The sequence below is a fragment of the Ranitomeya variabilis genome, chromosome 5, assembly GCF_051348905.1.
Source record: "Ranitomeya variabilis isolate aRanVar5 chromosome 5, aRanVar5.hap1, whole genome shotgun sequence".
NCBI lineage: Eukaryota > Metazoa > Chordata > Amphibia > Anura > Dendrobatidae > Ranitomeya > Ranitomeya variabilis.
This window is the reverse complement of record NC_135236.1, coordinates 101,924,623-101,948,997: the sequence shown is the minus strand read 5'-3', so window position 1 is coordinate 101,948,997 and position 24,375 is coordinate 101,924,623. Positions and strand designations below refer to the sequence as shown.

The 24,375-nt window shown below is 43.8% G+C and overlaps 1 protein-coding gene across 18 annotated transcripts in view; it reads left to right on the top strand.

Annotated features, from left to right (window-relative positions):
• The window catches only part of AAK1 (AP2 associated kinase 1), a 130,878-nt gene that overhangs the window by 43,762 nt on the left and 62,741 nt on the right, over positions 1–24,375 (top strand). For all 18 annotated transcript variants that reach the window (XM_077263055.1, XM_077263062.1, XM_077263065.1 and 15 more), the window contains exons 2-4: positions 9,982–10,100; positions 12,649–12,757; positions 14,522–14,664. In XM_077263055.1, the coding sequence (XP_077119170.1) occupies positions 9,982–10,100; positions 12,649–12,757; positions 14,522–14,664 (371 nt within the window). The remainder of the gene's footprint in view (positions 1–9,981; positions 10,101–12,648; positions 12,758–14,521; positions 14,665–24,375) is intronic.

Below are 24,375 nucleotides of genomic sequence, written 5' to 3'. Positions count from 1 at the left end.
AGGGAATGGGTGCAGAAAATGTGCAACGTCGAAAAATCACCTCTCGTTGTAGGAATGTAGTCTCGAGGATCCTTTTATTCTCACAATTGTCAGTAAAGGCAGACGGCATGGTGAGGGGCTGGATATTCTATTCCTGTGGTAATGGCACTGATGGAAAAACCTGGATTTCAATTAATTTCCATTTGGGAGGTTTGTCTTAAAGCTTCTGTCCATATTGTGTATTTCGGATACATCTGGGTTTGTGTAGAATGGTTTATGTTGGTCAATTTCACCCTGATCTCGGCCTTTTCTCTCTTGGATAAATGGTTTATAAAAGATCTATATCACTTTCTATATACAGACTAAGAAAAGGCAACCGCCATTGAGGTCTGTGGTTGCTGCCTCAGCATTTTTCTGTTTACCGCTGACCTTACAGATGACTTGTAATTCCTTTTAATTTTCTAATCGGGGGTTATATAAAGCTGTTTTCTCATCTGTGGAGATCTACATCATCTTTGCCTTAATATCCTGTGGCTTGTTCTGTACGAGTCCTGTGATACAAGAGATATTGCTGCTGGTTTATCAGTATGTAGTAAGCAAAGGTTAAGCTCTGTCCAACATGATTTGCCAACACTGGCCAAAAGATTGGCTCATTTTTGGTGGAAAACATCACCAATGACCCCCTATAAGAGTTACCTCTGTCCAACATCCTGTCCAGTAGTACCTGATGGAAGGAGTTGGCTCAACCCCAAAACCCATTGTCTTCAATAAAAGTCATCTTGAAATACCACCATTCTCCGACAATAATTGGCAGCGCCCGGGATATGCCGCACCTTTTTCTCATCTGAATGTCACCTGTGGACAGGTGAGGTGGTATTTTCGGAAGAAAGTAATAATGTTTTACTAATCCTCTACTGATCTTTGGCTGATTCATGGAGAGAAGTTGTAGGAAAGACAACCAGCTGTGATAAAATGCTCAGGGGTTACCTTGTATCGGAGTCGGGTTTCTGTGGGACATCTTCCCTTGAAGATAAAGCCATACTGTATTACAACCCCTGGCAAAATTTTTGGAATCACCGTCCTTGGAGGATGTTCATTTGGTTGTTTAATTTTGTAGAAAATAAGCGGATCACAGACATGGCACAAAACTAAAGTCATTTCAAATGGCAACTTTCTGGCTTTAAGAAACACTAAAAGAAATCAAGAACAAAAAATGTGGTAGTCAGTAACGGTTACTTTTTTTAACCAAGCATAGGGGAAAAATTATGGAATCACTCAATTCTGAGGCAAAAATGATGGAATCCTAAAAAACAAACAAAAAAAAACACTCCAAAAAATCACTAGTAATTCTGTTGCACCACCTCTGGCTTTTATAACAGCTTGCAGTATCTACGGCATGGACTTATTGAGTGTCAAGCAGTACTCTTCATCAATCTGGCTTCAGCTTTCTCTGATTGCTGTTGCCAGATCAGGTTTGCAGGTTGGAGCCTTGTCATGGACCGTTTTCTTCCAACTTCCACCAAAAATGTTCAATTGGATTGAGATCCGGACTATTTGCAGGCCATGACATTGACCTTATGTGTCTTTTTTTCAAGGAATGTTTTCACAATTTTTGCTCTATGGCAGGATGCATTATCATCTTGAAAAATGATTTAATCATCCCCAAACATCCTTTCAATTGATGGGATAAGAAAAGTGTCCAAAATATCAACATAAACTTGTGCATTTATTCAAGATGTAATGACAGCCATCTCCCCAGTGCCTTTACCTGACATGCAGCCACATATCATCAATGACTGGAAATTTGCATGTTCTCTTCAGGCAGTCCTCTTTATAAATCTGAGTGGAACGGCACCAAACAAAAGTTCCAGCATCATCACCCCATTGCCCAATGCAGATTTGTGATTCATCACCGAATATGACTTTCATCCAGTCATCCACAGTCCATGATTACTTTTTCTTAGCCCATTGTAACCTTTTTTTTTTTTTCTGTTTAGGTGTTAATGATGGGTTTCGTTGAGCTTTTCTGTATGTAAATCCCATTTCCTTTAGGCGGTTTCTTACAGTTCGGTCACAGACGTTGACTCCAGTTTCCACCCATTCATTCCTCATTTGTTTTGTTGTGCATTTCCTGTTTTGGAGACATATTGCTTGAAGTTTCTAGTCTTGACGCTTTCATGTCTTCCTTGGTCTACCAGTATGTTTGCCTTTAACAACCTTCCCATGTTGTTTGTATGTGGTCCGGATTTTAGACACAGCTGACTGTGAACAGCCAACATCTTTTGCAACATTGCGTGATGATTTTCCCTCTTTTAAGAGTTTGATAATCCTCTCCTTTGTTTCAATTGACATCTCTCGTGTTGGAGCCATGATTCATGTCAGTCCACTTGGTGCAACAGCTCTCCAAGGTGTGATCACTCCTATTTAGATGCAGACTAATGAGCAGATCTAATTTGATGCAGGTGTTATTTTTGGGTATGAAAATTTACAGGGTGATTCCATAATTTTTTCCTCAGAATTGAGTGATTCCATAATTCTTCCCCTATGCTTGGTTAAAGGGAATTTGTCACCCCAAAAATCGTATATGAGCCAAGGCGACCGGCATCAGGGGCTTATCTACAGCATTCTGGAATGCTGTAGATAAGCCCCCGATGTAACCTGAAAGGTAAGAAAAACAGGTTATATTATACTCATCCAGGGGTGGTCACACTGCGGTCCGGTCCGATGGGCGTTCCGGTCCGGGTCCGGCGCCTCCTATCTTCATACGATGACGTCCTCTTCTTGTCTTCCTGCCGCGGCTCCGGCGCAGGCGTACTTTGTCTGCCCTGTTGAGGGCAGAGTAAGGTACTGCAGTGCGCAGGCGCTGGGTCTTTCTGACCTTTCCTGGCGCCTGCGCACTGCAGTACTTTGCTCTACCCTCAACAGGGCAGACAAAGTACGCCTGCGCCGGAGCCGCGGCAGGAAGCAAAGAAGAGGACGTCATCGTATGAAGATAGGAGGCGCCGGACCTGGACTGCAACGCCCATCGGACCGGACCGCAGTGGGACCGCACCTGGATGAGTATAATATAACCTGTTTTTTTTACCTTTCAGGTTACATCGGGGGCTTATCTACAGCATTAACGTGTGCACATAGCCTTACAGAATGCATTACAGAATGCTGTAGATAAGCCCCTGATGCCAGTGGCCTTGGCTCATATACGATTTTTGGGGTGACAGATTCCCTTTAAAAAAGTAACCATTACTGACTACCACATTTTTTGTTCTTGATTTATTTTAGTGTTTCTCAAAACCAGAAAGTTGCCATTTGAAATTACTTTAGTTTTGTGCCATGTCTGTGATCTGATTTTTTTTTTTTTTTTTCCTACAAAATAAAACAACTGAATGAACATCCTCCAAAGCCGGTGATTCCATATTTTTTGCCAGGGGTTGTACATGTACTAACCTGATAGAAAGTCCTTTGGGAGGTAATGCAGATATGATCTGTGGCTGAAATCTTTATATCAAATGTTTTGATGCATCTTATTCCACACAATGCACAAAAAAATAAATAAATTGTATATTGCAGAAAAAAACTGCAACCTGACTGCAACATGTGTGACAAATCTTTTTGCCAAATTTCCCTTCTGATTTCAGTCTATAAAGGCAACACTAGCAAATGGGACTGCTCACTGACCCTATTGTAGTCCGCTGACCTTCAGATGAACCATTTTAAAGTTAGACCGTGGAATCTATTTTCTGGATGAAAATTGTCAATGGGAAAAGAAAAAAATAAATCAGACAGATGACCTACAAAAAAAGTTTGTGTTTTTTTTCTAAATCCGTTAAATAGCTGTTATTTTTGTTTAGTGACACAATATAAAGAGAATAGAAGACAAGGACAAATCTTATAGCTATGTAATAAGGTACAAAGAAGGTCTAAGTATGCGTGAAAATCACACACAACTGATACCAACATTCTCCACGAATCATAGAATCATAGAATGGTAGAGTTGGAAGGGACCTCCTGGGTCATCGTGTCCAACCCCCTGCTCAACGCAGGATCAACTAAACCATCTCAGACAGTTATCTGTCAAGCCTCTGTTTGAAGAATTCCATTGAAGGAGAACTCGCCACCTCTCGTGGCAGCCTGTTCCACTCATTGATCATCCTAACTTTCAAAAAGTTTTTCTAATATCTAATCTATCTTCTCCCTTTCAGTTTAATTCCATTGCTTCTCAGGTTTCCATGTGTAAATGAGAATGATGATCCTGCTACACTGTGACATCCCTTCAGATATTTGTAGACAGCTATCAAAGGGAACCTGTCACCCCCAAAATGGAAGTTGAGCTAAGCCCACCAGCATCAGGGGCTTATCTACAACATTCTGTAATGCTGTAGAGAAGCCCCGATGTATCCTGAAAGATGAGAAAGAGGTTAGATTATACTCACCCAGGGGCTTTCCCGCTGCGGTTCGGTCCAATGGTCGTCACGGTCCGGTCCAGGGCCTCCCATCTTCATAGGATGACGTCCTCTTCTTGTGTTCACACTGCGGCTCCGGCGCAGGCGTACTTTGTCTGCCCGGGCTTCTGACCTTTCCCGGCGCCTGCGCACTGCAGTACTTTGCTCTGCCCTCAACAGGGCAGACAAAGTACGCCTGCGCCGGAGCTGCGGCGTGAAGACAAGAAGAGGACGTGATCGACAGAAGATGGGAGGCCCCGGACTGCGACACCCACCGCAGCGGGACCGCCCCTGGCTGAGTATAATCTAACCTCTTTTTCTCATCTTTCAGGTTCCATCGGGGGCTTATCTACAGCATTACAGAATGCTGTAGATAAGCCCCTGATGCCGGTGGGCTTAGCTCAACTTCCATTTTGGGGGTGACAGGTTCCCTTTAAGTCTCCTTTTAGCCTTCTTTTTTGCAAGCTAAACATTCCCAGATCCTTTATCCTTTCCTCATAGGACATATTTTGCAGTCTGCTCACCATCCTGGTAGCTCTTCTATGAACTTTCGTATCCTTTTGTGAATATGGTCTTAAAGTGGCTCCAAAGTTTCATATGCAGTAATGAGGTTGCCCACTTACACCAGGCTTCAGCCTATGTACAAGGGAAGTTCATTAAAGATTTCCCCTGACCCACTTCCTGTGGACTGAGAACAATGAAACTTGGCACAGTTAATTAGTCTTTCAATACATAGGTGTCACCTAGGGACACACACTTCTCCCATCTCATTAAGCAGCTGTAAACACCTCACTTGTAGAAGTCGACAGGTTGCTCCAAAAGCCACGTTGTGACTTTGGAAATCAGAGTCTCATCATCTGGAAAATGCTTGCCCTTCAAAAATAACTTAATTGTTGGAAAGAGGTGGAAGTCCAATTGTGCGAGGTCGGATGAATAAGGAGGATGCGGTAGAATTTCAAAGCCGCAGGAGCAAGCTTCCATTTGGGGAACATGTGAGCTGTGAACTGGTGCATTGTCTTGCAGAAGGCAGACGTCTTTCGTGAGCGTGCCACATCTCTTGGTTTTGATGGCCTCTGGCAGTTTCTGCAGCAGTCAAGCATAGATTGCCCCAGTGATCATGGTACCCTTTGCTAAGAAATCCATAAATACTACTCCGTGCTGGTCCCAAAATACTGTGAGCATGACCTTGCCTGCCGAGGGTTGGGCATGTGCCTTCTTTGGAGGCAGTGAGTCATGATGCTTCCATTGCATCGACTGGACTTTAGTCTCAGGATCATAGTGATGGACCCAGCTTTCATCCTGTGTGATCAGTCTGTTGTCTCCTCTTGGTTTCCATAGCACATCGTCAATAGAGCCTGAGGGTATGTGCACACGTTGTGGATTGGACGCTGCGAATTTGCAGCAGGTTTCCATCAGGTTTACAGTACCATGTAAACCTATGGAAAACAAAATCCGCAGTGCACATGCTACGGAAAATACCGCGCAGAACGCTGTTTTGTATTTTCTGCAGCATGTCAATTCTTTGTGCAGATTCTGCAGCGTTTTTCACCTGTTGCTTTATAGGAATCCGCAGGTGGTAAAACTCAGGTGCATTGCGCAGTGTGTTTTTTACCTACGGATTTTTCAAAAACTGAGCGGAAAAATCCGCACAGAAATCCGCAACGTGTGCACATAGCCTGAGAGCATTCCACTCGTTCCTGCTTCTGGAAAGGTGTAAGCAGCTGGGGAATCCAGGGAGCGGATACCTTATGCATGTGAAGATGGTCTTGGATGATTTTTTTTGCATGGACCCCACACTAATCTTCACATTTTGCGCTAGGTGGCAAATGGTTACGCAGTGATTTTCCTAAATGGCAACCTCCACTTGTTGGATGGTGTGTTCCTCAATAGCAGAGTGGGTCGCCCTGGAATCGGAGCTATTTGCACCGAAGTCCGACCACATTTGAGTTGACCGTGCCAGTTCTTGACTACATCATGTGATGGGGAATCAGCATAAACCTCTTTGACCTCATCGAACGTCTCCTTTGGTCTGCGGCCTTTCAAGTAAAGGAACTTGATGACTGCTCTGTATTCCACTGGATCCATTATCAAACCTCACACCACTTCAGCACCTGTAAAATCAACACCGTTATCAGTTCTGAGTTGCAAATTGGCACGTAACCTATAGAGACTTATATCATTACACATATGCAGTTTCAGCGTCCAGTGATAAATAGAAGGGGAAATCTTTAAAGGGCCACTGTCACCCCCCCCCCCCCAGCCGTTATAAACTAAAAGAGCCACCTTGTGCAGCAGTAATGCTGCATTCTAACAAGGTGGCTCTTTTAGTTTTTGATTCATTTATTACCTCAAAAAAGCGTTTTAAAAATTGGCCACACATACCAGATATTATACCTGGAGGCGGTCCGAAGCGTCCTGTATGAATCCCCCAACTGCCGTCACTCATCTCTTCAGGGCCGATGGTCCCCGCCCCCTGAGCGCTGTTATCGTCTGAAATCCCGCGCCTGCGCTGTGCGTGCTTCTGCCTGGGGCCTGCGCAGTGTTCATTGTCAGTGCGGCCACACTGTTGCTGAATCCCCCGCCCCGCACTGTTATTCATTATGCACAGTGCGGGGCTGGGGTTCCTGGGAAGGCGGGGGAGCTGGGGAGCGTCGGAGCTGGGGAGCGTCTAAACAGCGCAATGCGCACGCCCAGGAACCCCAGCCCCGCACTGTGCATAATGAATAACAGTGCGGGGCGGGGGATTCAGCAACAGTGTGGCCGCACTGACAATGAACACTGCGCAGGCCCCAGGCAGGCACGCACAGCGCAGGCGCCGGATTTCAGACGATAACAGCGCTCAGGGGGCGGGTACCATCGCCCCTGAAGAGAAGAGTGACGGCAGTTGGGGGATTCATACAGGACGCTTCGGACCGCCTCCAGGTATAATATCTGGTATTTGTGGCCAATTTTTAAAACGCTTTTTTGAGGTAATAAATGAATCAAAAACTAAAAGAGCCACCTTGTTAGACTGCAGCATTACTGCTGCACAAGGTGGCTCTTTTAGTTTATAACGGCTGGGGGGGGGGGGGTGACAGTGGCCCTTTAATGACCGCCCCTCGCACGTCTAAAAACCCAAACTCTGCTGCTGGGCCTCTGTCGTTTAGGGGACCTCTCTGTGATAGCGCTGCAACAGCTTGCTGATCTAAGTGGGTTGCGCCATTACCGCTGCAGCCAAACAGACACACGGGCAACGACATACACAGCTGAATCTGGGGTGGATGCGTAAAGGTCGGTTTCTTTGAATGTTGTTTGTTTAAACACCTAACTGATCCTGCAGGCAGAAGTTTTATGAAAGGGGTCAACCATGTACATAATTTATTAAAGGGACTCTGTCACCCCCTCCAGCCGTTATAAACTAAAAGAGCCACCTTGTGCAGCAGTAATGCTGCATTCTACCAAGGTGGCTCTTTTAGTGCTCTTCTGCCTTGGGCAGGCGCATTGAGCATTGGCCGTCTGACCTCACCTGCTGGGTTGCAGACTGCGCCTGTGCGGGCAGTGCGGCCACCCAGTTACTGAATCCCCGCCCCGCAGTGTGTTATGCATTATGCACAGTGCGGGGCTGGAAGGCGGGGGACCTGGGGGAGCGTCTGACAAGCGCAGAAGAGCACAGCGCAGGCGCCGGATTTCCGAGGAAAACAGCGCTGAGGGGGCGGCAACCAGTGCCCCAGAAGATATGACTGACGGCAGTTGGGCGCTTCAAAGAGGGGGGTTCAGACCTGCCTCCAGGTCTAAAGAAAGGTATTTGGGCAGAATTATAAATACCTTTATTTGGGGAATAACAACAACAAAAACTAGAAGAGCGACCTTGTTAGAATGCAGCATTACTGCTGCACAAGGTGGCTTTTAGTTTATAACGGCTGGAGGGGGGGGTGACAGTGTCCCTTTATCTATACACAGGATAAATGTACAGTTGATGGATGATTGACGACGTTCTCAATCCAAACAGGATCACTTTAAAATATTTCCACTGGGGGAACAATCTGTATACAGCCATTTCTCAGGTCATGAGGGTCTGTATGAAGTTATATACTGACCGCCCAATAGTGGTGGCTACAGGAAGCCGGTATTTTTACGTGTAGGCAGATTGGGATGGTGCTCGGCACCATAACAGCTTCCTCAGATACACAAATCATCCAGAGCATGTATTCTGCTGGAATATTATGACAGCGAGTTAATTGGGGAATGTAATTAGATGCACATATTAAATCTGCTGATTAATAGATTCAGTCACAAAGAAAAGGTGCAGCGCTACGGTGTACAATTATTTACTGGGAATTTGAAAAAAGTCTGCGTTTATGTGAGTTTGACAGCGCATTTCCTGGCTGCAGAAGTTTCTCTCGAAAGACATTTAAGAATCCTGCGAGGAGCCCATCTGTTCCCTGTTACTGATCATCCACACCTTGGAAGCTTGCATTTTTCTGGATGTATAAATAACTCCCAGAGAAGAACGAACCTAAACCTCGTCTTCACCACTTCCTGCATCTACTCCAGAACAGAACCATCCCCAGGTGATGGGAAGCCGTTCTCGGCCCGTAATAAGTGCAGCGCCCGCAGGAAGGCACCGCGGACCATTATACACAATCTCATTTACATCCTAGATTGCAGGTTTGACAAGGAGAAATCGCAGGATGGCATTGCACCAATGTAAATAACAGTATTGGGATTTGACCCCTTTTTGAAGATTTATTGAATGTAAAGTGCAGCCTGTTCTAACAATGCATTAGGGCAGGTAATATTCCCGAAAGGGCTCGTGTATAGGGCTGTATTACAGGTCCATAGTGGCATTTGTAGTTACATGGAGTTGTATTGTATTTCCGTGTACTTCTAAATATTGTGGCATGCTTCAACACATTATATTATATAAGTACCAGTCATTGGCAAGTACTGTAGTTCTGTCCCTGTCCATAGATACACAGAGTAATGGCAGTAACTATTTGTGGACCACCAGGATAAAAAGATTCTCCATTCTTTCAGTCGGTAAAAACCCTGGGAACAGCAGCTGATCGGCAGAGGTGTTGTGTGTCGCACCCTCCACCGATCACACAGTGATAGTGTTAAAGTAGTGGACCACCCTTATGTTTCGAAAGCAGTCTGATGTTGCATCATTTTTACCACCCCCTGCCTAAAACTATTGATTATTGCTGTTTATCAAGTCTTGTAGGTCCTAATGGTAAGTGATTTGCCTCTAAACAGAAGAGGCTTTTAGTGTACCCATGATGCCGTTATTGTGTCAGATACTGCAGCCATCCGGTTTGGGGTCAGTGGTACTCCAGTACTCCACTAGGCCAGCTCATGTTAACACCTAATGAGACATTTCTGACATCTGTTAGTAAATGAGGTATTGGGGGAATAAGGCCAGGCTTGAGTGCCGACCGTGATACCTGGACTGACTGTGGATCTTCTCACCTGCGATCATTCCTGAAGTTGAGGTCCATACTCGGACTGTAAATCACGGGCGTCAGATTGATCTGTTGGTGGATTTGACACTAAATCTGTATTTCGTTTTTCTCTCTTTGAACAGGTGGATTTGCCCTGGTCTTCCTTGTCCGCACCAGTAATGGCATGAGACGGGCTCTGAAGCGCATGTATGTGAATAGTGAACATGACCTTCAGGTTTGCAAGCGAGAGATTCAGATCATGGTAAGGGGGCTGGCGTGAAATGGATGACGGTGTGATATTAACCTTTTGATGCTGCCTTGAAAAGGAAGCCGAATTCTGAGTAATGCATCGCAGTAATGGCCTGCTAGATTACGGCCTCCTCTGTCCAAGTGGCAAGAATAGAGGACGTTCCCTCAGAATATTGCCGGAGGACTGCTTTCAGTTATCAAATAATTTGGCTTAGAAAAAGGGTATGGAGCGAATACTTCACATTCCAGGTATCTTGTGACAGCATTATACAGTAACGCCGTGGTCGTAGATACTCGCCAACACAAACATCTAAAACGCTAATATTCTGTTATCCAGGGTCACCATGTGCTCACATCATTTGGTTTTCAGGGAATGTAAAAGTAGTCATTTTTTGCAGATCGAGTTTGAAAAATCTTTCTTTTCATATCCTGTATTTATTTTATATTTTCTGAAACCTGAGTGCGCCTTTAATAATTAACCTTCCATATATAAACATGTCTATATCCGTATTTTGGTGTTTTTTTCCATTTGCCTGTGAACTGCTGTGATCTCTTTTCCTGTATTCGTCTTCGGGCATAAATGTATGTATAGCAAAATGATGGTCAGCAAAGCAGGATGGATTGTAAAGGCGATTTCATACACGTGGACGTAAAAGGAAATATACAGATGAAAAAAGGAGGATCATTATCAAGAGCATTAAAGCAATTCTTTCACCAGATTTCACAGTGCAATCCGTGTCAATTTAAGGACTTATTTCTTAGGGTACTGTCACACAGTGAAATTTTCATCGCTATGACGGTACGATTCGTGACGTTCTAGCGATATCGTTACGATATCGCTTTGTCTGACACACTACTGCGATCAGACATCACGCTGAGAATCGTACGTCGTAGCAGATCGTTTGGAACTTTCTTTCGTCGCTTGATCACCCGCTGACATCGCTGGATCGTTGTGTGTGACACCGATCCAGCGATGTGTTCGCTTGTAACCAGGGTAAACATCGGGTAACTAAGCGCAGGGCCGCGCTTAGTAACCCGATGTTTACCCTGGTTACCAGCGTAAACGTAAAAAAAACAAACAGTACATACTCACATTCCGGTGTCTGTCCCCCGGCGTCTCAGCTTCTCTGCACTGTGAGCGCCTGCCGGCCGGAAAGCGAGCACAGCGGTGACGTCACCGCTCTGCTTTCCGGCTATGGCGCTTACACAGTGCAGAGAAGCAGAACGCCGGGGGACAGACACCGGAATGTGAGTATGTACTGTTTGTTTTTTTTACGTTTACGCTGGTAACCAGGGTAAACATCGGGTTACTAAGCGCGGCCCTGCGCTTAGTAACCCGATGTTTACCCTGGTTACCCGGGGACTTCAGCATCGCTCCAGCGCCGTGATTGCAAAGTGTGACCGCAGTCTACGACGCTGGAGCGATAATCATACGACGCTGCGACGTCACGGATCGTGCCGTCGTAGCGATGAAAATGGCACTGTGTGACGGTACCCTTAGACCTGATGTGGCTGGTGTGCCTGCTTTGTAAATCAATCGCAGAATGGCTGAATAATCTTTATTAAAGCTCTCTTCCCATGTGTGTTAGAAGTCCCTCTGCGCAATTTAATATCAGGATTATGCATTGGCCATCTTGATCTTCAAGTAAAGTACACCAGCCTCATCATGTTTAAAAATAAATAAATACAAAAAAGTCTAGTGAATAATCTATACAATTGTTATTATGAAAGCAGATAACTGATCTGATTTAAAGATGTTTCTGAGCCTAAAAAAATAATCACGTCTCCATTGGATTTGCATGTAACAATATCGTAAGTCAGGAAAAAGCCCTTGACCTAAATGTAATTTTTTTTTTTTTATATATATGTGTCTGCCCCTCCATACTTTCCACTTGACAGTAGACAGCAGATACAGAATAGAGTTCTGTATTAGTTGCACTTGAAGTTTTCTACCTCTGATACATTTTTTTGCAGTCATCCTCCTCACTGATCCTCTAGTTAGTACTCTTCTGGTTATTGTCCTCCACGAGTTGTTGTCCTCACGATCCATGAGTTATTGTTGTCCTCACCGATCCACCAGTTATTGTCGTTGTCGCTGATCCTCCAGTTATTGTTACTCCTTGCTGGTCTTCCAGTTCCTGTACTCCTCGCTGGTCTTCCAGTTACTATACTCCTCACTGGTCTTCCAGTTAGTGCTACTCCTTGCTGGTCTTCCTGTTACTGTACTCCTCGCTGGTCTTCCAGTTACTGTACTCCTCGCTGGTACTCCAGTTACTGTACTCCTCGCTGGTCTTCCAGTTAGTGTTACTCCTCGCTGGTCTTCTAGTTACTGTACTCCTCGCTGGTCTTCCAGTTACTGTACTCCTCGCTGGTACTCCAGTTACTATACTCATCGCTGGTACTCCAGTTAGTGTTACTCCTCGCTGATTTTTCCAGTTGTACTCCTCACTGACCCTCCAGTTATTGTTACTCTTTGCTGATCTTCTGTTTTTTGTACTCCTCACTGGTCCTCCAGTTATTGTACTCCTCACTGATCTTCCACTGTTTTATTTTGTTTGCAGAGGGATCTCTCGGGGCACAAGAACATTGTTGGGTACATAGACTCCAGCATTAATTCTATGAGCAGTGGAGATGTTTGGGAAGTCCTTATCCTCATGGATTACTGTCGAGGTGAGGTTAAAGAAAAGGGATTTATATTGTTACTTCTATGCAGTGAATGAGGAATACGGTGGTTTATTTGTCAACGTGTTTCAAGGTTTCCAAACCTCTTCATCAGGACTAAACCACAATGATAAGTTATGCTATCAGATAAGACCCTATTTGCACTTTTTGTCTCTCCAGCTTTAACGTTTGTTTTTATTGTTACTTCTATGACATAGTAGAACTTCAACAATTAGGCAGTAATTATTTTTGGCTAATTTTAGAATATTTTTTTCTGTGGAATAGCTATTATGAGAAGGCTGTGGGCACAGTGGTGAGCCATTTATTGTGATCACTTTTTATGTAGCACCATTAATTCCACAGCGCTTTACAGACATTATCATCACTGTCCCCATTGGGGCTCACAATCTATTTTTCCTATCAGTATGTTTTTGGAGTGTGGGAGGATACTGGAGAACCCAGAGGAAATCCACACAAACATGGGGAGAGCATATGAACTTCTTGCAGGTGATCATATACCTATTTCACAGGACAGCTTATATTTTATCCAGTTTTGAGTGCAGGTTTTTGAAGAAAGTGCTCCATAACCTGACATCTTTTCCCAAGTATTCTGCCATGCTCTTACAGGAAGATGGTGTTACCTATGGAGTTACCAGGAGTGTCTATTAGAGATGAGCAATTCGATTTGCGCTGGCCCTGGTCCAGTCTGATCCTCCTTTGCTACTGGTCTTCACTTCTTTGCCCAGCATTCTGGACGTCTCTGTTGCTTACTAGGCCCTGTGACGTTATGATGCCTTTTTGAGGCCTTGTGACGTGTGCAAATTGAATTTCTCATCTCTAGTGCCTATGGATCTCCTATACAGGCCTGTACAGACTCTAAGTCACACTGGAAGGTCTATAGGCATTGCTTTTCTGTGTACATAAAGTCTTAAAGGGTAGGACACTAAAAATATATGTAACGTCATGTCAACAGAGCAGCGGCTTGTCTTCTCCTCTGCTCCGTTGCCAGGTTGTGACTGCCGATGTCATGCTGATTGACAGCCGATGGCTCCCCGCTGGCTGTCCATCGGCATAACGAAAGGATCAGCTGCTGGAAATCGAAGATGCCGGATTCTTCTTTACCCCAACATAATCTGACTGGAGATTGTCAAGAGGACCCGTACACAATAGACTGTCGATCCCACCGATATCTGCACGTTGTTCTGATTTTTAATTTAACGTGTCTGGGGCCATTGATTGTTGTTCACTTCTAAAGATTGTTCATCTCCATGTGATCAGTAGGGATCTGACGTCCAGGAACCCCTCTGATCAGCACAATGCAGGGCCCAAATTACATGCAGGAGTGCCAAAGCCCATCTATTGTACTGATGAAATATTGCTGGCCCCTGCTAAGGGTAGTATATCAGTGTTTAGGAATGTCAGAAAGTATAATGGTTTGTTTTTATATTTGGCGCACACGTGTTTTCTGGGGGGTATCCTGTCCCTAATAATTATTACATTTTTACTCTTGTTTACGCCAGATTTTATCCTTGGGTGCTTGTATCCTGCAGCCATCATGTCTTAGTTGTATGTTTGGGTTTTTTTAATACTTAGCAATCTTTCGCCATCTGGTAACAATGTATTGTAGCGTTACTAACATCACATTTAAAGGGGTATTTCAATTAGAGACATTTTGTTGTCTGTTGTATTGCACATGGGGATTAACAGAAACTTCGTTACCCCCAATAGTTGGGGTCCCAAAGGTACGTAACCTGTTAATCTTTATTATTTCAGGGGGGCAGGTAGTAAATCTAATGAACCAACGTTTACAGACTGGATTTACCGAGACGGAGGTGTTGCAGGTATTTTGCGACACATGTGAAGCAGTGGCTCGTCTTCATCAGTGCAAAATTCCTATCATCCACCGGGACCTCAAGGTAATACTTTATTTAATAATCCACCTAATGCAATCATGCCTTATCAGATGTCTCTGCAAGAAAATATCCTTGGGCTTCTTCATACTGGGACAGGGTGCCAATGCACGGTGGATGCCTGGTGACTTTCTGTACATAGTCCCTCATAGAATAAATGCAACAGTATTTGAGCAAGTACGAACATTCCTGCAAATAATCTCTGCTTCTTTTGATAAGTAAGTGAACCTGCTCCATACATCAGAGAATGTAATAGCTAAAAAAAATTGTCATCTCTTCACTTATTAGCAGTTGTCATCGGACCCCGGCTTTGCATAAATGGAGCATTTTTCTCATGTGAAAGTGACTTTTTTGAATTGTAAAATTGCTCTGTTTATATGGGTACATGGCTATCTGATGTATCAAATTGGGGGAAAAGGGCTAAAATACGCAATGAAAAAATCTGTAACATAAAGGGAACCTGACACCAGCAGAAAACACTATTAACCTTCAGATATGGGGGTAACCTGCAAGTTAATAGCATTACTAACCAACATGTAGCCGAACGTTGCAGGGAGAAAATGTGCTTTATTCTTCCTAGCAGCATTCTGTTTGTCACTGGGGCGGCTCTGACGCTGGTTCAGCCACCGCTGTATATACAGAGGAGCAACTGGGGCGCGATTACAGCGGCCGCTCTGTATACTCAGCGGTGGCTGAACCGGCTCCGTCCCCCATGACTGAAACCAAATGCTGCCAGGGGGAATAAAGTCAGAAACATTGCGCCCTGTCGTCAGTGGGTGGTTTCTGCCTAGCGGTAGAAGCATTACACAACCGCTTTTACAAATTAATCCAGTAATAATCAGCTGATTGGGGCAGTTGTGTTCTGCTAAAGTAAAAAAGCTAAATATTTCCCCTTGTAGAGGCTACCATAGCAGAAAGGTAGCATTACATGGAGGCCATGCACGGGAACGGCTGTCAGTGTGATACCTGGACAGGTAGGGCCCATCACTATGTGCTCTAAACTGCGGAGTCCTGACCAAGTGAATGCCGCTGTATAACCATGTAGAAAAGAGCTGTCTTAGCGAGAACTCGCCCACATTTTTTTTTTTTATTATTAATCACTAGGAAACATTGGTATCTATGATGGCCAGGGTCCTCTCACTCAGTCATCTTCCAGCAGTCCCTTTTTGCCATCTTAATTCACTTTATTTACTGCGTCTAAACTTGGAACACTGTCAACTCTGCAGGAGATGAACAGGTCCTATCTGTGGTGGATTAATACATTAATCCTTTGCTTTCTGCAAGTGCTACAGGCTTGGATCAGCTTTCTACTGCCTGGAATGTGATACTGCCAGAAATCCTGACACTGAGGACTAATTTCCTACGTCTCCGTATGGGCCGATTTTCCATCCTCCCTATTTCTTTGTGACATAATAGGACACACAATGCATGCGCTAGAGCTAAGGATACACCATGATGGCGTGTTATAGCACTCCTACAGCTATGTGTAAGGTCTTACATGCCATGTGCCAACATCATATGCTTCACTCCTCTTTTATCAGCTGGTTTCCATTCCAAGGAATCATACGAAGAATGGATGACAGCTGACTCATTTCCATGTGCTACCATGAGCTAATATTTACATGGGTTAGGCTCAGTTCTCCCAAACAGACGATTTCTGTTAGACTCAAAGAAAACTTCGCCCCAGGCGGCACCACCATGCAGGGTGCAGCAGTTAACATTTCCATTTTGTCTCCAAACTTGTTCTCTTTTCATAGGCTCATCATTAGCATGAGCCAGCTACTGCAGAGATGATGGGATTGAGTATCCATGGGGGACTCATCCTTTAACTCCTTCCTACCCCAAGAGATTTAGTGAGATGCGCCTAATACTTTAAGAAGTGCACACCACTTAAAGTATTAGGCGCATCTCACAAGTCCCATCTCCGCCATAAATGTCAGGGACAGGAGTACATTTTTGGCCAAATTTACAGGTAGCTAATGTCTCTCTCTTCTACATTATGCAATTTCCCACCTTTTTCCCCAGTATTCAAACACTTTGTAAAACACCTATAATGGTACAAAATATAGAAAATATGGATGGCATCGGCCATTCTTTACAACCTGCATTTAGGTATATTGCCTACCTGAGAGCGTGAATCCCTGTGGGACAGTGACTCAGGCAACTAAGTAAAACGTCTTTTATTGTCCAAATACTGCAGACAAGAAATTGCTCACCCCTGGAACGCAGCTGGGAATAAGTGAATAAGGTCCAGTGCCGCTGGCACTTGCACTCCTGTGAGGTTCACGGGTGCTGTCGTGTTTGTCCACGTCTCTGACTCTCGTCTGTGTTGGCTTCACACAGCCAGTCATACATCCACAGCACCTTCAGCTCCGCTACAAGTGAAATCCAAACACAAAACTGGACTTGAGGGAGCGATCCGTCCCACTACCATTCTACAGATATCTCCAAAAATAAAAGCCCAAGACAAGCTTTCCTAAGCTGACTTGATCAAATAACTTAACCCTGTCAACACTTATTTTATATATATATATATATATATATATATATATATATATATATATATATATATATATATATATATATATATATATATATATATATATATATATATATATATATATATATTCAACACCTCTCTCTGCAGCTCAGTCAGCTTTTCTAAAACTAAATCTCCGAGCACTCACAAATGCACGGAGACCACCGGAGAAACGAGTATACTCGCTCATCACTAGTGTTTATCCTTGGCAGTTAAATACTGTCCAATTGTAAAGGTGGATGACACTTCCCTAAATAGTTGTAAATAGATCAATAATGAAAAGTGCCTACGCAGACCATAAATACACGATGGAAGGAAAATGACAGTGGAAGGTTCTGTGGCTTATGTTATTATTTGTGTGTGTGTGTACATATATACGTGTGTGTGTAAAAAATATCACTCACTCACTCGTGGCCAAAAGTATTGACACCCCTGCAATTCTGTGAGATAATACTCAGTTTCTTCCTGAACATGATTGCGAACACTAATTCTTTGGTATTATTATCTTCATTTAATTTGTCTTAAATGAAAAAAACACAAAAATAATTGTTCTAAAGCCAAATTGGATATAATTCCACAAAAAACATAAAAAAAGGGGGTGGACAAAAGTATTTGCACTGTTCGAAAAATCATGTGATGCTTCTCTAATTTGTGTAATTAACAGCAGATGTAACTTACCTGTGGCACCTAACAGGTGTTGGCAATAACTAAATCACACTTGCAGCCAGTTGACATGGATTAAAGTTGACTCAACCTCTGTCCTGTTTCCTTGTGTGTACCACATTAAGCATGGAGAAAAGAAAGAAGACCAAAGAACTGTCTGAGGACTTGAGAAACCAAATTGTGAGGAAGCATGAGCAATCTCAGGGCTACAAGTCCATCTCCAAAGACCTGAATGTTCCTGTGTCTACCGTGCGCAGTGTCATCAAGAAGTTTAAAGCCCATGGCACTGTGGCTAGCCTCCCTAGATGTGGACGGAAAAGAAAAATTGACAAGAGATTTCAACGCAAGATTGTGCGGATGTTGGATAAAGAACCTCGACTAACATCCAAACAAGTTCAAGCTGCCCTGCAGTCCGAGAGTACAACAGTGTCAGCCCGTACTATCCTTCGGCGCCTGAATGAAAAGGGACTGTATGGTGGGAGACCCAGGAAGACCCCACTTCTTCCCCCGAGACATAAAAAAGCCAGGCTGGAGTTTGCCAAAACTTACTTGAAAAAGCCTAAAACGTTTTGGAAGAATGTTCTCTGGTCAGATGAGACAAAAGTAGAGCTTTTTGGGCAAAGGCATCAACATAGAGTTTACAGGAGAAAAAAAGAGGCATTCAAAGAAAAGAACACGGTCCCTACAGTCAAACATGGCGGAGGTTCCCTGATGTTTTGGGGTTGCTTTGCTGCCTCTGGCACTGGACTGCTTGACCGTGTGCATGGTATTATGAAATCTGAAGACTACCAACAAATTTTGCAGCATAATGTAGGGCCCAGTGTGAGAAAGCTGGGTCTCCCTCAGAGGTCATTGGTCTTCCAGCAGAACAATGACACAAAACACACTTCAAAAAGCACTAGAAAATGGTTTGAGAGAAAGCACTGGAGACTTCTAAGGTGGCCAGCAATGAGTCCAGACCTGAATCCCATAGAACACCTGTGGTGAGATCTAAAAATGGCAGTTTGGAGAAGGCACCCTTCAAATATCAGGGTCCTGGAGAAGTTTGCCAAAGAAGAATGGTCTAAAATTCCAGCAGAGCATTGTAAGAAACTCATTGATGGTTACCGGAAGCGGTTGGTCGCAGTTATTTTGGCTAAAGGTTGTGCAACTTGAGTTTTGTGTGAAATGATCAATGTTTTGCTTTTTGCTTCATTCTCTTCTGTGTTTTTTCATTTAAGACAAATTAAATGAAGATAATAATACTAAAGAATTTGTGATTGCAATCATTTTCAGGAAGAAACTGAGTATTATCTGATAGAGTTGCAGGGGTGTCAATACTTTTGGCCACAACTGAGTGTATGTGTATCTCCATCTCTGTAGTGGGTGTGAAACCTACTCTGAAATTATCAAAGTAAAATTATAATATAACAAGAAATAGGCTGATGCTATACAGAGTCTCTGGCCTATATGGGCTTAAAGTATAATGGGGTAGGAGAAATTGAGAAGAGTAGCCTTGGGGTTAGATGGTGGGATAGAGTTGGATAAAGACCAGGAGGATCCATTAGGTGAATAGTGACCTGGAGGAATAAAAGTTGGGGGTAATAAAGTCTGAATGAAGGCTCTGAGATGGGATAAAGAGAAGTGGAGGCTTTGAGGTCTGAAAGAGACTGTGGGGGGGGGGGGGGATAGAGAGTGGTAAGAGCGATAGCTCTGGAGTGGCACATGGGATGGGGGGCATCTCTGGAGTGGCACATGGGATGCAGGAGTCTGCTCTGGAGTGGCACATGGGATGGGGGGCAGCTCTGGAGTGGCACATGGGATGCAGGAGTCTGCTCTGGAGTGGCATGTGGAGTTGGGGGGTTAGACTCTGGAGTAACACGTGAGGTGGGGGTGCTCCGGAGTGGCACATGGGATACAGGAATCTGCTTTGGAGTGGGTGGTTAGGCTCTGGAGTGGCACATGGGATGGGGGGGGCGGCTCCGGAGTGGCACGTGGGATACAGGAGTCTGCTCTGGAGTGGCACGTGGAGTGGGTGGTTAGGCTTTGGAGTGGCATGTGGAGTTGGGGGGTTTGGCTCTGGAGTAGCAAGTGAGGTGGGGGGTGCTCCGGAGTGGCACATGGGATATAGGAGTCTGCTCTGGAGTGGGTGGTTAGGCTCTGGAGTGGCACATGGGATGGGGGGTGGTGGCTCCGGAGTGGCACGTGGGATACTGGAGTCTGCTCTGGAGTGGCACGTGGAGTGGGTGGTTAGGCTCTGGAGTGGCATGTGGGATGGGGGGGTCGGCTCTGCAGTGGCAAGAGACAGAGAAAGTGGATTTTTGGAGCTAAATTTAACTATTAGGTGGTTATGATGTATCGGTTTATAGGTTATCATTTGGCAACACTAAATTTTCTACAAACTAAATCTTCTGCACCCCCAGTATTTCGTCTAGCCTTTTAATTTGTATATGCATAATAAAATAATGATAGTAAACAGTGCTTATTAATGGAAGCTTTACTTCTGTCATTAGGTGCCTAATTACTTGTTCCTAAGTGATTATCACCAAGTACAATTAGTCTATGAGGGGCTTCGTCAATATCCCGGTTATAGAAAGCCCACACTAATTGTCAGGTATGTGCTGAACGATGTTATATTGTAGATAAAGAAGCAGGTAGGCTGCTTGTAATTATCGTGAATGGAGGCTGCTTGGTGAGAAAGCAGCAGGGTCACTACTAGTAATTGTGAAGCAATGGAGGCGCTCAGTGGAAAGAAATTGAAATAAAGGGAAATCGAGCAAGTCAAGAACTTCTAAGTATTTTTGTAGAGTGTCTCTCCAGCCTTTTCATTGATGCTGAATACAACAGTTCAGTACTAGAGTATTTCTAGGAGTAAATGTGTCCCTATACACAAGATGACAGTCTGATGAATAGGCCAAGTCTTCCATTAAGGATGGCGAGAACAACCAAACAATACATAGAGCATATGGGGAATTTGCTGCTACTATTTGGCTGCGGTTGTCTTTTTGAGATTCATAGACTTGATTATAACATTGTCAGGTTGTGTGTGGGCCGCGAACTGTGATTTCAGCTGCAAAGTTTTGGAAGAAATGTGAGGAAATTAGTTTTAAAGAAACTGGATCAAGCTGACTTTTATGAGCCAAAAGTAGGTGCAGCACGGGAGAAGATCAGGGCTGGACAATGTAAGGAAATGATCATGGATCTGTGACCAGACTAAGGCCCCTTTCACACTTCAGGTTTTTGCTGTCAGGCACAATGCGGCGAATTTTCCAAAAAACAGATCCGGCAAAAGTTTCCGCCGGATCCATTTTTCTTTCTCATTGACTTGTATTAGCGCCGGATGGCCTCACGTTACATCCGTTTTTTTGCCGGATCCGTTGAAAATTTGTTTCCCGGCAGCTGGAGAAAACGTACATAGGAACGTTTTTTTTCTGTCCGGCGAAAAAAACGCACAGCGACGGATCCCGCGAAAACCAGGCAAAACGTGAGGTGAAATTATGGAATCCGGCGACCGATTCAGTTTTTCTAAGCAAATCATGCATTTCCATTCTGGTCTCTCTCTATCTCTATATATCTCTCGAATAGGATATCCAAACTCTATCCCCGGCTTAAGAAGAAAAAAAAAAAAGTCGGATCCAGCAAAAAAACAGATCCTTCGTATCAGTTTTTCACAATTTGCAACAGATCCGTTTTTTTTTAAATTCACCGGTTTGTGCCTGACGTCAAAAACCTGATGTGTGGAAAGAGCCTAAGAGCACAAAAGGGTCGTCAGACAGCCATAAGGGTGGAGGTGTACAAAGCTGAAGCTGCATCATGGTGGACAGGTTTGTGAATAAGATTCTAGAGATGAGTAACCAGTGTTATGACCAGGCAAAAGCTGCTGTAACAGGAGGCAGCGTGCTTCACCGTCATCCCCTTATATCCCATTTCTGTCTCTCATGGGCACAAAGGGAATTACTGCTTTTAAGTCCCGACCACCACGAGCAGAGTTACGGAAACAGTTGAGCACAGTTTGCTATCCTGTTATTGGCGTAGTTCCCTGGTTGCCGAAACAGCATAGCTTGCTGTCCCGAGCCATTTCCAAAACTCCCATTCCTTTCTATGGGATGTACACAAACAGTGTAGTTTGGCTGCTTTTTAATAAGAAGCGGCTATTCTCATTTTGTCCTCCGTACATTACCGATGTGACCATTTGTTATGTGGCAGTCTTCAGATGAAGTGATGAATGGGCAGCTTTTTCTGGTCTTCCACCCTCATTACCTCAATGGTCATGTCTATCCCTATCAGAGTGCATCTGTCATTAAGACTGGGTCAGCAGCTGCCATTACTTGGGTGATGGGGTGCAGGAGCTAAGGCGCTAGTCTCAAATACAGCTGACTACTTTGCCTATAGGCATTGTTAGCTTTGGACAAGCCCTACCTATTAGGCCGGCGTCACACTCAGCGTATGTAAATACGGTCCGTTTATTATGGCCGTAATACGCAGAAATGTTCCCAAAATAGTGATCCGTATGTCCGCCGTAGGCAGGGTGTGTCAGCGTATTTTGCGCATGGCATCCTCCGTATGTAATCCGTAAGGCATCCGTACTGCGATATTTTCTCGCAGGCTTGCAAAACCGACATCTAATGGATTTATGTGCTCAAATGTTCGTTAAAACATATATACAGTATGTGTGTGTATATATATATATATATATATATATATATATATATATATATATATATATATATATATATATATAATGTATGTGTGTGTATGTGTGTGTATATATATGTATGTGTGTATATGTATATGTATATGTATATGTATATGTATATGTATATGTATATATATATATATATATATATATATATATATATATATATATATATATATATATATATATATATATATATAGTATTTATATTTAATTCAGCGCGAGATGTGTGAAAAGCCGGTAATTCAATTGCCGGCTTTTCATTTCTCCTTCACAAACCCGACATGATAGGAGACATGGTTTACATACAGTAAACCATCTCATATCCCTTTTTTTTTTTTTGCATATTCCACACTACTAATGTTAGTAGTGTGTATGTGCGAAATTTGGGCGCTGTAGCTGGTAAAATAAAGGGTTAAATCACGGAAAAAAATGGCGTGGGCTCCCGCGCAATTTTCTCCGCCAGAGTGGTAAAGCCAGTGACTGAGGGCAGATATTAATAGCCAGGAGAGGGTCCATGGTTATTGGCCCCCCCGTGGCTAAAAACATCTGCCCCCAGCCACCCCAGAAAAGGCACATCTGGAAGATGCGCCTATTCTGGCACTTGGCCACTCTCTTCCCACTCCCGTGTAGCGGTGGGATATGGGGTAATGAAGGGTTAATGTCACCTTGCTATTGTAAGGTGACATTAAGCCAGATTAATAATGGAGAGGCGTCAATTATGACACCTATCCATTATTAATCCAATAGTACTAAATGGTTAATAAAACACACACACATGATTACAAAGTATTTTAATGAAATAAAGACACATGTTGTTGTAATATTTTATTAGACTCTTAATCCACCTGAAGACCATCGTCCTGAAACAAAGTGAAAAAAACAAACAACAATATTCCATACCTTCTGTTATGTCCCACGAAGTAAATCCATCTGAAGGGGTTAAATCATTTTACAGCCAGGAACCCCGGGTACTGAATGGAAAGCTGGGTGATCTGTAGTTACCTTGAGTTGCGGTTTTGCGCCCTCTGCTGGATGTCCTCATGAACTGGAGCCTTGGAAAAGTTCCCACGCTCGAGTTCATATGAGGACATCCAGCAGAGGGCGCCTCACCGCAACTCAATGTAACTACAGATCACCCTGCTTTTCTTTCAGTACCCGGGGTTTTACAGGCACGAGCGCGTGCATTAGCACAGCTCCTGGCTGTAAAATGATTTAACCCCTTCAGATGGATTTACATCGTGGGACATAACGACGGAAGGTATGGAATATTGTTGTTTGTTTTTTTTAACTTTGTTTCAGGACGATGGTCTTCAGGTGGATTAAGAGTCTAATAAAATATTACAACAACATATGTCTTTATTTCATTAAAATACTTTGTAATCATGTGTGTGTTTTATTAATCATTTAGTACTATTGGATTAATAATGGATAGGTGTCATAATTGACGCCTCTCCATTATTAATCTGGCTTAATGTCCCCTTACAATAGCAAGGTGACATTAACCCTTCATTACCCCATATCCCACCGCTACACGGGAGTGGGAAGAGAGAGGCCAAGTGCCAGAATAGGCGCATCTTCCAGATGTGCCTTTTCTGGGGTGGCTGGAGGCAGATGTTTGTAGCCAGGGGGGGCCAATAACCATGGACCCTCTCTAGGCTATTAATATCTGCCCTCAGTCACTGGCTTTACCACTCTGGCGGAGAAAATTGCGCGGGATCCCACGCCAATTTTTTTCCACCATTTAACCCTTTATTTTACAAGCTATGGCGCCCAAAGTTTGCACATACACACTACTAACATTAGTAGTGTGGAATATGCCAAAAAAAGGGATATGAGA